This window comes from Dermacentor variabilis, unplaced genomic scaffold, assembly GCF_050947875.1.
Source record: "Dermacentor variabilis isolate Ectoservices unplaced genomic scaffold, ASM5094787v1 scaffold_23, whole genome shotgun sequence".
Taxonomy (NCBI): Eukaryota; Metazoa; Arthropoda; class Arachnida; order Ixodida; family Ixodidae; genus Dermacentor; species Dermacentor variabilis.
The window spans coordinates 428,102-441,784 of NW_027460401.1; the positions used below are offsets into that span (position 1 = coordinate 428,102).

The 13,683-nt window shown below is 44.7% G+C and overlaps 1 protein-coding gene across 2 annotated transcripts in view; it reads right to left on the reverse strand.

The window, feature by feature from the left end:
* The window catches only part of Uck (Uridine-cytidine kinase), a 223,186-nt gene that overhangs the window by 10,568 nt on the left and 198,935 nt on the right, over positions 1–13,683 (reverse strand). Inside the window, exon 7 of one of the 2 annotated variants that reach the window (XM_075678485.1) lies at positions 1,330–1,386. The exons of the other annotated variant lie outside the window; for it this stretch is intronic. Coding sequence (XP_075534600.1) covers positions 1,330–1,386 — 57 coding nt within the window. The remainder of the gene's footprint in view (positions 1–1,329; positions 1,387–13,683) is intronic. 2 annotated transcript variants of the gene reach the window in all.

Sequence of the window (13,683 nt, forward strand, 5' to 3'; positions counted from 1 at the left end):
TTTATTTATTTACTCGGTCAGTTTCTTAAAGAATTTCGTTCAGCCACACAGCAAGACCTTTTTATAGAGTGCAGAAAAGTCCGTAAGGAAGTCACCCACGACGTCACCTACACAGATGAACCTCTGGATATCGGTCAATTCATTTTGGCCACTTGTGGAACCCTAAAATGCCGTTTGCAGAAAGCCCATGTCTACAAAAAGATGCACCCGGTGAAGCACACCTCTCTAGTTGGCCCAGGGCCACTCAGTGAAAAGACAGAGTGTCATCCACACTTGTGGAACATGTATCTGATCGGGAAACCTTCCACATTCTTCCGCGGGAGTCCTTTCAGTTCTTTCACGTCCGTAACAAAAAATTTACAATATTTTGCAACTCGTCACACATCTGCTGAGTCACTGCATGCACACTGTATCATGCACCTCCACAAGTCCTTCATTCAGTAGACTTTCTTTATTTCGAACTCTGTCTCATTCAAACAAATTTTTGGGCCCCTTCAGAGTTTGAATTACAGCAGAACCTTGTTCACACGTTTCCGAAAAAATTCAAGAAAGAACATATATCTGGGGATACGTACGATCCAAAGTCACTGATTTTTGAAAAATTGAAACGTTGCAGCACGAGATACCTATGCGCATTGAGCTGGGAGGGCTCAAGCGACTCGAGACTTGCGTTGTCATTTTAGTATTGCATAGTGCTTTAAGACGATGACAGGAAACCGAAATAAAATCGAGCTGCTGGGTGACGCCGGATTATGATGCTCACTTTGTGCACCTGCACCAGGCAACGGCAGCGCATTTTAGTTTCGCCTATTTAATGCGTGCAGTACACTTCCAATGGTGCAATAGGATAGGCAGCAACAGCTGCAAATGGGACATGCGACTACCCACAGAGATTTCCTGGTACCGAAAGAGGAAACTGAGCGCCTGCTGGCATTTTCATGTGACACGGGTAGGCGAGTACTGCAGGAAAGCTGCCATGGTGAACACCTACTGCTCTCAATCGTGTGTGCCTCATGCCTTTTCTTGCTCATCTAGTGGCCGGGAAACGTATCATACGATCACGGTTTGGTGATGTACCGAACAGTGGTGCTGAAAAATAGCGTTTTCTGGGAAGATATTAACTGATAAAAATGAGGGGAAACCAATCACAATTCGATCGCAAACGTTGGCGCCGGGAAATAGTGCAAAACAGGATCGTATCAAGGTTCTATTATATGGAGATTCAACTGTGGATGATTCTGATACTGGCGCATCAATGCCTAGTACAGCACAGGAGTTGTATTTCTTTAGATGATAGTAAAATTTATGCAATAATCATGCAGCACTCACCTGCTTCGATGATTCTTCTTGCCGCTACACTCAATCTGACCCATTTACTGTGACTTCCTGTGATAACAGCACATACGCTAAAAATTTGGGTGCACTTACATTGTTGACAACAGAATTCGAGGTGACTATTATCACATGGAACAAAGTAATGTATTTACCCTATGTTAAGCAAGCTTTTTTCATGATTTTCATTGTCTGAACTTAACCCTCGAATTACATTCGAAGAAAGTCATATTAAAACTCTATTAAATAAACCATATTAAAACAAATAACCATATATTAAAACAAAAGCCCTAAATTTCGTGATTTCTAGCGTTACGTTGGCAACCTTTACGTCTCGATCCAATCCATAAACAAGTCGACCGAAGTCAAAACTTGGTATCAACACCATTTTAGCTGTACTTCTGACTAGTGTTACAGTTAACAGTACTGCAGTACATCGTGGCCTTTCGTGCTGTGACTCCATTTATTCATGAGGTTACGGAGACGTAGCACATTCGGTATGACACCTGCTTTGAAAGATGAGCAATTTTCGCTGATGATTGTGTCCTATACTGCCCTATCAATACCGTCGCTGACGTCTCTTCCCTTCAGGAGGACCTCTTTCATATTCAAGACTAATGTGCTACGTGGCTCATGTCCCTAAACGTTAGTAAGACTGTACACATTTCATTCCATCATCGACCTAACTACATCCCCCCTGCCTACAAAATTAACAACTGTACTATATCTACTACCAACTCCTTGAAGTACTTAGGAGTTCACCTGTCCAAAGATCTGTCTTGGACAAATCATGTAAGCCACATAATTAATTCAGCTAATAAAATTCTTGGTTATCTTCGCCATAATCTCACCATGGCACAACCACCCGTGAACTCAATTGCCTATAAAACATACAGACTGGGATACATAGCGCAAAAGATGACACAGGGACAAGCAGGGACACAGGACGAGCGACCAGTGTTCCTGCTTGTCCCTGGGTCATTTTTTGCGCTATGTATCCCAGTCTGTATGTATCACACCAACACGCCCAAACTTCTTCCCTGCCTATAAAATCCTTGTGCAACCGAAACTTGAATATGCATGTGCTATCTTTGACCCTTACCAAACTGTAACGGAATGGAAAGGAAAGCCCTTGAAAGTGTTCAGAACCGTGCTGCTAGATTTATTCTTTCAGATTACTCATATCACACTAGCGTTTCATCACTAAAATCTAAACTAGACCTATCGCCTCTTGCCTCTCGTCGCATCTCTCGCCTATGCCTCTATCACAGGTTTTCTTATTCCATACCACGTGACAGCCAGCTGGTACAGCTGGCTCATCATGTTTGTCGAACAGGCCATCCGAACTCAGTAATCCCACCACAAGCCCGCACCACTACGTTCCTGCAGTCATTCTTCGTCCGAACTGCCCGAGACTGGAATGGCCTTCCCAGACAAACTGCACTCATCTGGGATACAGCGCGCTTTAGATCTGCAATCGAGTGTTCTGACTCATCTTTCTAATTTTGTCATCATCAATCCCGCCTTTTAAGTGCCCACCCCTCATGTAATGTCCTATTTGGACCCTTGAGGTATTAATAAATAAAAAATAATAAATAAAAAAATTTATGGCCGAGAAGGTGGGAAACTCCGCTGTGGCTCGGTGGCTCAACGTCAATGAATTAACGATTCGCAGATGGCAGGATCAATGGTAGGCCCTCCTTAAATGCGAGGCTGGTTGGAAGGGACCTCGTAGTGCCCTGGTACTGTCCCCAAATGGAATGGCTCTGTGACTCAAAAATATCAAACAAGCTTGAAGATGACGTGATTCTCGGGCAATCACTTCCCGAGATAGTTCTGATTTCGCAAGACTTGGCTTGTTTCGGCACGAGACCCCTCGAAGTATAGAAGAACCCCGCTCTTACATTCCTTGGTGCTGCATTTTCTCAGCTGCTACGTCATTTTTGCCTAGTCCCGGCACAGCTTCCATAGTATCACATGTATTAAAATCCCTGCTGTTACCTTGTAGCTGTGAAATCGTTCCTGCGTGATACGTCACAACCTGGTACCTCAAACCTGCCTGGGCAACACGCGCCAACGTGGTCGCATTGCTTGAGCGGGTTCAGGCATAGCCACAGAACACCTATATAAACTTAGAGAAGGGAAACTGTACCTTCCACAGTGCAACGGAAATGAGAGTAGCGGTGGCGTTGTGAACTAAAGTATGTGACCTAGAGATGACGCTGGCAAAATCAAAACTAATACCATCATCACTACGTAGTGAGCAATATGGCCGCCACGGTAGCGGCTGGTGGGGTTCGTTGCACTGCTCGCTCGCTGGTTTTGGGCGTTTTGCTACGGCTTTCGGAACAATGTTCATGAGCATGATACTTTGAAATGACTACCGATACCTTTATTATATCGCCCAGTGACTGAGAGGCCTCAACTGGCAAGAAAACACGTCAGACAAGTAAACTTACACTGTTTATTGTCAATCATGAATGAAGCAGTACATGCCCACAATTTTCGTACAGGTCAGGTGGAGCTAATGCTGTCAATCACTGATGGCGTTTTTCACTGGTCGATTCGGAGCAGGATTTCTTGCTCCGTGGCAACGAATCCGAATTTCACTGGTCGATCTGGAGCGGGTTCGCGCGTTCCACTGGTCGTTTCGGATCAACTCGCTCCGCGCCGGATCGCTCCGACTTGCTCCGCCGCCGAGGCGCGGATTTGGGCGGAAATAGTTCGCGTCACTTCCGGCTTCAAGCGAAATCGGTACCCGGTTGGTGCGCACAACATTGTGTTGCTTCGCAAGATGGCTGCGTTCGGTGCTGCTGCAGCGCTCGCGTTTAGCGACGAGAGCGCGGACAACAGCGATTACGAAGTGACGCAGGTGCTGTACGAAGACTTCTATGCACGTTGTCCATGCACAATCCCTGCTGGCGCGACATGGAAATGACAGGCTATGCGACTGCCACGGTCAAATTACACACGGGGGACGGCGAGTTTGGTTGCCGTGGAAACGTACAGAACGGAAGTAGGGCATGGTTTTCAGAACCGGTTCGTGCGACGTGTACACAGACTTCCTGTGTGATCTGCCGCGGAGCGTTTTTGCGCTCCGCTGGCCGATTCGGATTCCTGAAACCCGAGCGCTCGCTCCAGGATTTCGGCGGCCGCTCCAGATCGACCAGTGAAAAACGCCATGAGTTTACAACATACAGAAACACAAATAGCAATCTATTTAATGGAATTAAAAACTGAAATCAAGCAAAGTTTTCTCATCGTGTTTGGCGTGCCGCTAAAGCAAGGATTACACATTGTTAAAGAAGGGAATTGCGCTAAAAAAGACACGGACGAGTAAGGACATGGACGGGCGCAAACTCACGACTGATTTTATTCAGAAAGAACATAAATATATATATACCTAGATTCTTATTCAATCATTGCCTAAGCGCACATGCCAAGAACGTTTTCTCTTTCTTATACAAATTGATACTAGAATCGCTTACGCATTCATCACCTGACTTATCAATGTAAAAAGCCTCTGCGAGTTCACGTGCTACCTGGTTACGACTGCGCCTTAAGATTTTGGTTCTAGCCAGAAAAGGCTGGCATGCTTTATCAGGCGTAGCCAAAGGGCATGCGCCGCAATGTAAGGCCAAATTTGACCCTTTTTCGTTAACCATAGAAAGCTTATGTTCCCTTAGTTGTTCAGTTATACAACGGCCCGTCTGGCCAATGTAAACTTTTCCACATGTCAGGGGAATTTCATACACAGCCCCGACCGAACACCTGACAAACTGGGTGGCGTGACGTTTCGTGCAGTCTCGCATGCATTCCTCGCCGGAGACAATCCGGGGGCACAAAGAGGCCAACTTGCGCGGGGCAGAAAATACCACCGGCACACCGTAGCGATTGGCTACATTCTTTAGGTTGTGGGGAACCCTATGAATATAGGGGAGAACCGCCGGTCTGGTCTTCGGTTGACCGCCACCTTCTTGAGGTGTTCTAGGTTTCAAGCTTTGCAGAAGCTTCTCTGCCACAGCAGCCACAACGGAAACGGGAAAACCAGCCTTCTGTAACCTGCCAATCTGATTGTTGAGGCTGTCCTTTACCAGGTGAACACATGATTTCTGCAGGGCTTCCTTCAGGCACAGCATAACAATGGCGCGTTTTACCGTCTTGGAATGAGCGGACTCAAAAGGCAACAGGTCTTTCCGGGCTCGTGGTGAGTACATCCAACACGTGTGATCTGGTGTTAAAGTGATGTTAATATCTAAAAACTGCAATCTATCTTGTTCGGGTAATTCGTGGGTGAAGGTTAGACCCCTCCCGTGTCGTTTAAAGACAGATAAGGTCTCTTGCACGGTAACCGTGTGCGTCAAACCGGGTTGCTTCTTAAAAATCACCAAATAATCGTCCACGTATCTAAAAACTCTCAGAACTATCTTGTCGTCCAAATAACACACCAGATCACGATCAATGCTGGCCAGGAAAATGTTAGCCAGTACCGGTGCCACACAAGACCCGATGCAAATGCCCTGACGTTGAACATGAAGATGGTTGTCAAAAGTTACAAAAGTGGACTCAAGATAAAATTCTAGTAGGTTCATGAAATTGTCCACGGCTAGGCCGCAAGTATTCTGAAAAACCTACTACACCATTTTCGTCGATGCAAGACCTAACTGCACAAAATAGGTCATCATGCGGTATAGAAAAGAACAGGTTTTCTATGTCAAAAGAGACAGCGTAACCTAAATCCGTGTCTTTAAACGACACGGGAGGGGTCTAACCTTCACCCACGAATTACCTAACAAGATAGATTGCAGTTTTTAGATATTAACATCACTTTAACACCAGATCACACGTGTTGGATGTACTCACCACGAGCCCGGAAAGACCTTTTGCCTTTTGAGTCCGCTCATTCCAAGACGGTAAAACGCGCCATTGTTATGCTGTGCCTGAAGGAAGCCCTGCAGAAATCATGTGTTCACCTGGTAAAGGACAGCCTCAACAATCAGATTGGCAGGTTACAGAAGGCTGGTTTTCCCGTTTCCGTTGTGGCTGCTGTGGCAGAGAAGCTTCTGCAAAGCTTGAAACCTAGAACACCTCAAGAAGGTGGCGGTCAACCGAAGACCAGACCGGCGGTTCTCCCCTATATTCATAGGGTTCCCCACAACCTAAAGAATGTAGCCAATCGCTACGGTGTGCCGGTGGTATTTTCTGCCCCGCGCAAGTTGGCCTCTTTGTGCCCCCGGATTGTCTCCGGCGAGGAATGCGTGCGAGACTGCACGAAACGTCACGCCACCCAGTTTGTCAGGTGTTCGGTCGGGGCTGTGTATGAAATTCCCCTGACTTGTGGAAAAGTTTACATTGGCCAGACGGGCCGTTGTATAACTGAACGACTAAGGGAACATAAGCTTTCTATGGTTAACGAAAAAGGGTCAAATTTGGCCTTACATTGCGGCGCATGCCCTTTGGCTACGCCTGATAAAGCATGCCAGCCTTTGCTGGCTAGAACCAAAATCTTAAGGCGCAGTCGTAACCAGGTAGCACGTGAACTCGCAGAGGCTTTTTACATTGATAAGTCAGGTGATGAATGCGTAAGCGATTCTAGTATCAATTTGTATAAGAAAGAGAAAACGTTCTTGGCATGTGCGCTTAGGCAATGATTGAATAAGAATCTAGGTATATATATATATTTATGTTCTTTCTGAATAAAATCAGTCGCGAGTTTGCGCCCGTCCATGTCCTTACTCGTCCGTGTCTTCTTTAGCGCAATTCCCTTCTTTAAGTATGTACGACCGACTCGCCCAACAACGTGCTCTCCTGAATAACATATTGTGCTTGGCTACACTCGTACTTGTGTTGCGTACACAGCTGTTTGATGTGTTTCATACTATACGTATGTTGTCTGCCTTCGACAATTTCAGCTAGAAGAAAGAAAGAAACATGAGAAGTGCTCGGCAAAGATGTACTGTCAGTAAGGTAAGCTCGAGCTGCAATGTCGCATTGTTTTCATAACACATTGGCGATAGGCACGAAGTGTAGAGGGAAAAAAAAAACGTTATGCTAAATTTTAGGTCATATATTGTGTGTTCTTGATATTTCTACTGTACATTTAGTGTTCAGGTGCAGCAGTAAAGACTTTGACACAAGTGGAGTACTCAGAGGAAGGCGAGGAACGTTATGGAGACGACAGTGCTTGTGATATTGTGCATAAACAAGGACACTAAATAAACATATAAGTATGCCCAACTAATTTCACGGATCCTTGTAAAATGCAATTTACTGTTTCATGTTGAAAAAACATGTTGGTTTGCGTGTTCAAACAATGCAAAAATGTTACAAGGAGATGAACACTTCGGTTGAGTAACAGCGGTGAGCAAGGGAAGCCTAAGCCTGCAGCCAACGTTTCAACAATCAAACATATTTATGAGAGCCGTGACGAAGGCAAGTTCCCATGCTGAGGCTTCCCTTGCTCGTCCATTGTTGATTGGCTGAATGTCAAGCCAAACTTCGAGTATATTCCAAAAACTTTTAGTGAACACACTGTCCTCAGGTATGCCATCTGCTGTTTGAAGAGAAAGAAAAACTGATTTTACTGGTTTGTCATGTTTTAAAAGTGTGGAGTAGGCCAGTTGTGTGAAGTTGCCTGTTCTAGCCATCTCTTACGGTGCATGTCTAGCCTAGTTACTGATTTAATGCAAACTGTACATGAGCCTTTTGTAGTTAACAAATGAAAAATGGAGTATCCAGATCTAATTCTAATCCTCTCACTTACCAGCTTGTTCCAGCTCAACAATGTTCCCTTAGATTTCGTCATGTCCTATAAATATATTGGTGTACACATTACCAATAACTTAAATTAGACCACTATAGAGTATGTCATTAACAATGCTATTCACCTGCTCGGGTACTTACAGTACAACTTTTCCAAAGCACTGTCTACTTTAAAACTACACCTTTACAAGACTCTAATACACTCAAAACTTGAATATGCATCTGCAGTATGGGAACCTAGTCGCGTTCATGTGATTACTTCCCTTGAACTAGTACAATATAACTCTGCTCGTTTCATTCTTTATAATTATAACCGTACCAGGAGTATAACCTTAATGAAACGAACCGGCATATTCCCCTAGCTAACCGCCGCAGTCACTCGTGTTTCACTATTGCATAAAATTTTCCGTCATACCACACTTCACGACAACTTCAAACCACGGCCTCAAGTACATTTCAAACCGCATCGATCATAGCAATAAGGCAGGAATTGATTCTTGTTACACGAAGTCTTTCTTTCAATCTTTCATCCCCTGTACATCTCGGGAGTGGAACCACCTTCCCTCAAGTATCGTAGCCATCACCGATAAACTTTTTTTGCAAAACGTTAGCTAACATTGTATAATCAGGAGAATCATTGTATTACCAGAACTCGCTGCTCTTGTTCGTTTGCTTTACTCTACTGCTTTGTGTCATAAAACACCCTGAAAGTCAGGTAAGCTTGTATGTCAAATTTTAGCATTCCTGTTCGGTACCATACAAAACTGTAGACTGCTGCTTTCCTGATAGCGCTCACAGGTCTCTATCTGGTAAACTTGCAAACATTTCATGGTGAGGCAAGTAGTTCAAGAGGACCTGTTGTCATTATGGTGACCGTTGAGCTTCTTATGGCTTGGCCGTGAGCAGCTTGCAAACCAATAATCTCTCTTTTGTCCTTCTTCCTGAAAAGAGAAATCATGAAGCCATGACAAACATGCAAGCAAAGAATGGTGAAACAAAAGTTTGTCGAATTAATGAACAAATCACAGTTCTAGTTGAAGTGTTCAGAAACATACCTTGTGAGGATTCTGGCTCTGTGATGACACATTCACTGTTGACTTGTACGTCCAGAAACAATAGAGTCCAAAGCGGTAATCAAATATGAGCAGCATCTTGGAGGCTGGAGGCAAAAGAAGATAGCCTCAATTACTATGGTGGAAGCGTGGGCGAGTTTGTGATTCATGTATGACTAAGAACAGCGCACAAAACGCTCCATGATAGAACAGCGCACACGCACACACGCACGCACACAACACTGTTTTGAGTGTGCATTTCTTTTAATGGTGTCTTTGTGCAGGCTGTGTTAGTGAACCATTGATAAAATTTTTTGCTAGCTACTAGGTAATAAACACAGTAATTTTATTATGCATCAAATTATATTAATCGAACTGTGTCACCGGAAGTACATTTGCACTAATGTGCTGTGAATTTATCGCAGCGTATCATCCATGTAGACACAGCCAAAACTATTTATTTCTTATACGGCACTCCGTGTATGGAATTTTAGCAACGCGGCAAAATAAGAAGAGCCTTGTTTGAATTGCCTTTAAACAGCAATAACATTATTATGATTTTCCACTTTAAAAAAAAAATGACTACAGGAATCTGTTTTATCCATCTCGCACCTGAAGAAATTGAAAGTTGAAAATGCGAAGCAGTTTTTTTTACTCACCGGTGCACACGCCCAGAGGCTGCAAGGTTAGTCTGCTTTCTTGGGTAGTTTCCAGGCAGACTGTGCTCGGTTCCAGCGACGAGTTTTCACGCTAGCTAGCACATTTTTTCGAGCAACCCGTCATTACAGGGCCAGACGCGGCAGGTCACTGACAACAGAAGCCGTGTATGTAGACATTACGCCAGTGAACCACCGCAGCTGATAAAATTCCCCATCTTTAAACATGTTTGCCTGGTAACGGCTATCAAATGTCGGATGCACAAACTGGCTGATATATAATTGTTGTCTAATTAAAAAGAACCTGCGTGATGCTGCACAATGGAAACGACCACCCCGTTCGCAAATATAGCCGCCGTACAATTTGAATCTGTAAATGGAACGGACTGCAATCGATACCAGTGGGCTGCTGCTTATCACACGTCAGTGAGGTCTCAAAACCTTTACTCAAGATTAAAGCACAGGTTTTAACAACGTAGGTTTAAGAAAAAGAATTGTCTGTTTATTTCGCAAAAAATTGCACATTAACTATGTTTGAGGGTTACTATATGTACTTTTATAGATCCAATATTTAGCCGCGTTGAGCGCCCCTAGCAGAAAAAATACAAATTAAAGTAAGCGACCAAATTACAGTAGCTCTACTTGCGCGCTTATGCTGGAACGCGCCGCAGTTGATTTTTCACCCTATGTGGCAATCGCTGGAACTTGAGAGTGTGCGGGGCCTGGCATAGCCTCCTAGATAACTTCCTTGCCTGCCGGATGACTGCAAAACGGCCGTTGTCTATGGAGGCGCCACTTACGTAGGGTGAGAGTCAGCATATTGAGGGCAGCGACAACCCTCACCAGGCACTAGGTGATGATGGTACTGCGTTGCCGCAGAGTAGCAGCAGCAGACAACCAAAGTTGTTTGCACTTCTCAGATTATAATGACTTTGAGTGGTGGTTGCGGGCGGTTGTTTGGGGTGCCCGCATCGCAGGCCAAGTGCGATCTTAGTCGTACCATGATGGAGTCGCGAAGTGGAAGGCGCTTTCCCTTGAGGAAAAGCTGGACGTACCAAACGCAGTCAATAAGCAGCCAGCGCAGAAAAGGGTCGACATTGCCAAAGACCCTGGACTGCCACCCTCAATGCTTAACAGCATCGTCTTGAAGCGTGCCAAGAAGGAATGCCACGCTCTTTGGCCCGAAAGCTAAGCAGGCACATGGCGGCAAGTATGAGAACCTCGACGAGGCTCTTCTTTGGTTTAAGCAAGCTCGCACTGCCGGTGTTAACTTCGACTGCAGCATTTTACGCGAGAAGGTGATGGAGACAGCCGACAGACTGGGCATCACTGCCTTAGCGGTGTTAAATGGCTGGATAGACCATTTCCGGAAGAGGCACAGTATCGCTTTAAGAAGGTAAATGGAGAAGCAGCAAGTGTGAATTCGGAAACAGTCGATGATTGGAAGGCCACACTATTGCGTACGATGACTACGTTGCCGTGGAGTTGCCATCGTGACGTTGGAGTGCTAAGGCATCGCTGAAATCATTGCAAACTCAGTCGCGAGTGAAGCCGCTCAATTGGATGATTATGGTGAGCACGAGCCACAAGATTCCGGGGAGTTGGAAGATCCAAGCTTTGGAGAAGCCGTCGCAGCTCTGGACCTCCTCCGCAGGTACGTCGCACCTCAAAACGACGCTGACAGCAATGTGGCCCTTCAAGCTATTGAGAAACACTTGGTGCCTTCCAGCGAGTGAAAGAAACGGGAATCATTCATTCTGAATTTTTTAATGTCCTAAGCTCACTTTGCAGAAATAAATTGTTTAAAGTCAAAGATCCACTGTTTTCGTTCATTTTTGGAGCTTTCCTCACTGTTGCTTTTTCCCAATCGTTAAATTTTTTATTCCCGGTCTGGTGAAAAAGATACAGTGTTCCACCAGGCCCCGCACGCTCTCAAGTTCAACAAATGGCCACAAAGGGCGAAAAATCAATCGAGGCACATTTCAGCGTAAGCGCGCAAGTGGAGCTACTGTAATTTGGTCGCATACTTTAATTTGTGCTTTCTCTGCTAGGGGCGCTGAACATGTTGAATTTTTTACTTTACACAAACCATTGACATAAACAATCGAGGTGTCTAAGGATGTTTTTTTACCTCAGGCAAATAGGCAGTTGATTTTTTTTTTAAATTTGATTGTTGAAGCTGCTTTTTAGTCATAGTGTCAAGGTTTTTGTACTTGATTAACCACCGACAGCAGACAGCCTATTGGTATCGATGTGTTTCCTGGCCGTTGGCGTTCGAGTACTATGGCAGTAAAACATTTTCGAAAAGCATGCTGGTTTCGTCTGTGAGTCATTACATGGACTTGCTATAGAGAGGTCTACTCTTGGCAAAAAATACTGCCTCATTTTGTTTAGGCGTTATCATAATGAATGCGGCGGAGGTTGAGGGAGTACGCTTGAAGGTATGTTTTTATGCCGTTGATCTCCATAACACCGTAAGTATGTAAACCGATGTCACAGAACACCCGATGCATCATTGTGTGTTCTCCGTCATCGCTTGTTTGCTGCACACCTACTAATTCTTCATTTCTTTTTCAAGTGTTGTATCTTTTGTCCTCGTTCTCTTGTGCTTCACTTACAGTATGTCGTTCCGTCAGCTATAATGCGCATTTGCAAAACCAATACGTTTGATAAGACGCAGTGGTTATCATAATTTCCCTACACATGTATTAAGCTGGCACATATGGTTCAGATACAGATACCTGTATGCGGACTTGCACGACGTTGATGCGGAGATTAGGATAATTATGACACCCGTAAAGAAGAGGCAGCTGACGGCCGTAAGCTATTGCGTTCTTTCTGCCAAGCTACCCGGCCTGGTAGTGCTGTAAAGATGCTGTATAAATGTGGTGACAGGGAAATTATTATACTTAGCAGCCGACCGTACGTTTTGTAGCTTAGGTCTTCTTTCTTGTGCATTTGTGCTACCCTTATTAATGAGCCATTTCTTGACTATGTTCTTGACTATGTAACCGCGTTTGTTTGTGTGGATGCGTAGACGTGTGCTTTTTGTTGTACTCATAAAATGCAAATGAAATATTTTCAAGCTTACTCAATCTTTGGTGTCGTGTGCGTTAATTCCAGTCAAGGCCATCGTGCCACCTGGAAACTGCATTCTGTCAGTAGCCCTACACGAAATGCAACAGCTGGAGCGCGGCGGCACAACTCGGGGTAACGGTGGTGTAATAAACGAAAAACCGCTCAGGATGCCCTTAGAGGTCAGTCCAGAGTGTGCGTTAACTCGATATGACTCAGTGCTACATACATTTATATATGTAGGCGCTACGTTTGCCACACAGCAACCAAACTGGCGGGAGCACGATCGAGGTGCAGCAGCCATAAACCCAGTAAAGCGGCCATATGCCATACTGTGCAAAACCCCGTTTCCGTTTCCTGTTGTACAGCGCCATCTGTGGTCGCATACTTTAGTTCATGACACCGCCGCTACGCTTATTTCCGTTGCACTGTGGAAGGTACAGTTTCCCTTCTCTAAGTTTGTATAGGTGTTCTGTGGTTCCACTGTATATGGCCGACAGTGCTCATGGCACTGATAGCGAACATAGCACAGCACCAAAAACAGTTGTCGGGGATGCTTTTGGTGCCAAGTCACGCGAAATTTCGTAAAAGTGAAACTATATTAAAAAAAATCACTCAAAAATACTGCCTAAGGAAAGCTGTCTCCACCTCAGACGACAATAAGTGAAGAGAACTTGTTTCCGAATTGTGATTTCTTGAATAAAGGTACCATTTCTTCTTTCATTCATGTCACGTTCCATTCACTATTTAATTTTTTGTATTTCATGTGACCGGAAAGTCAACCCTGGCATTACAATTAAGAACAC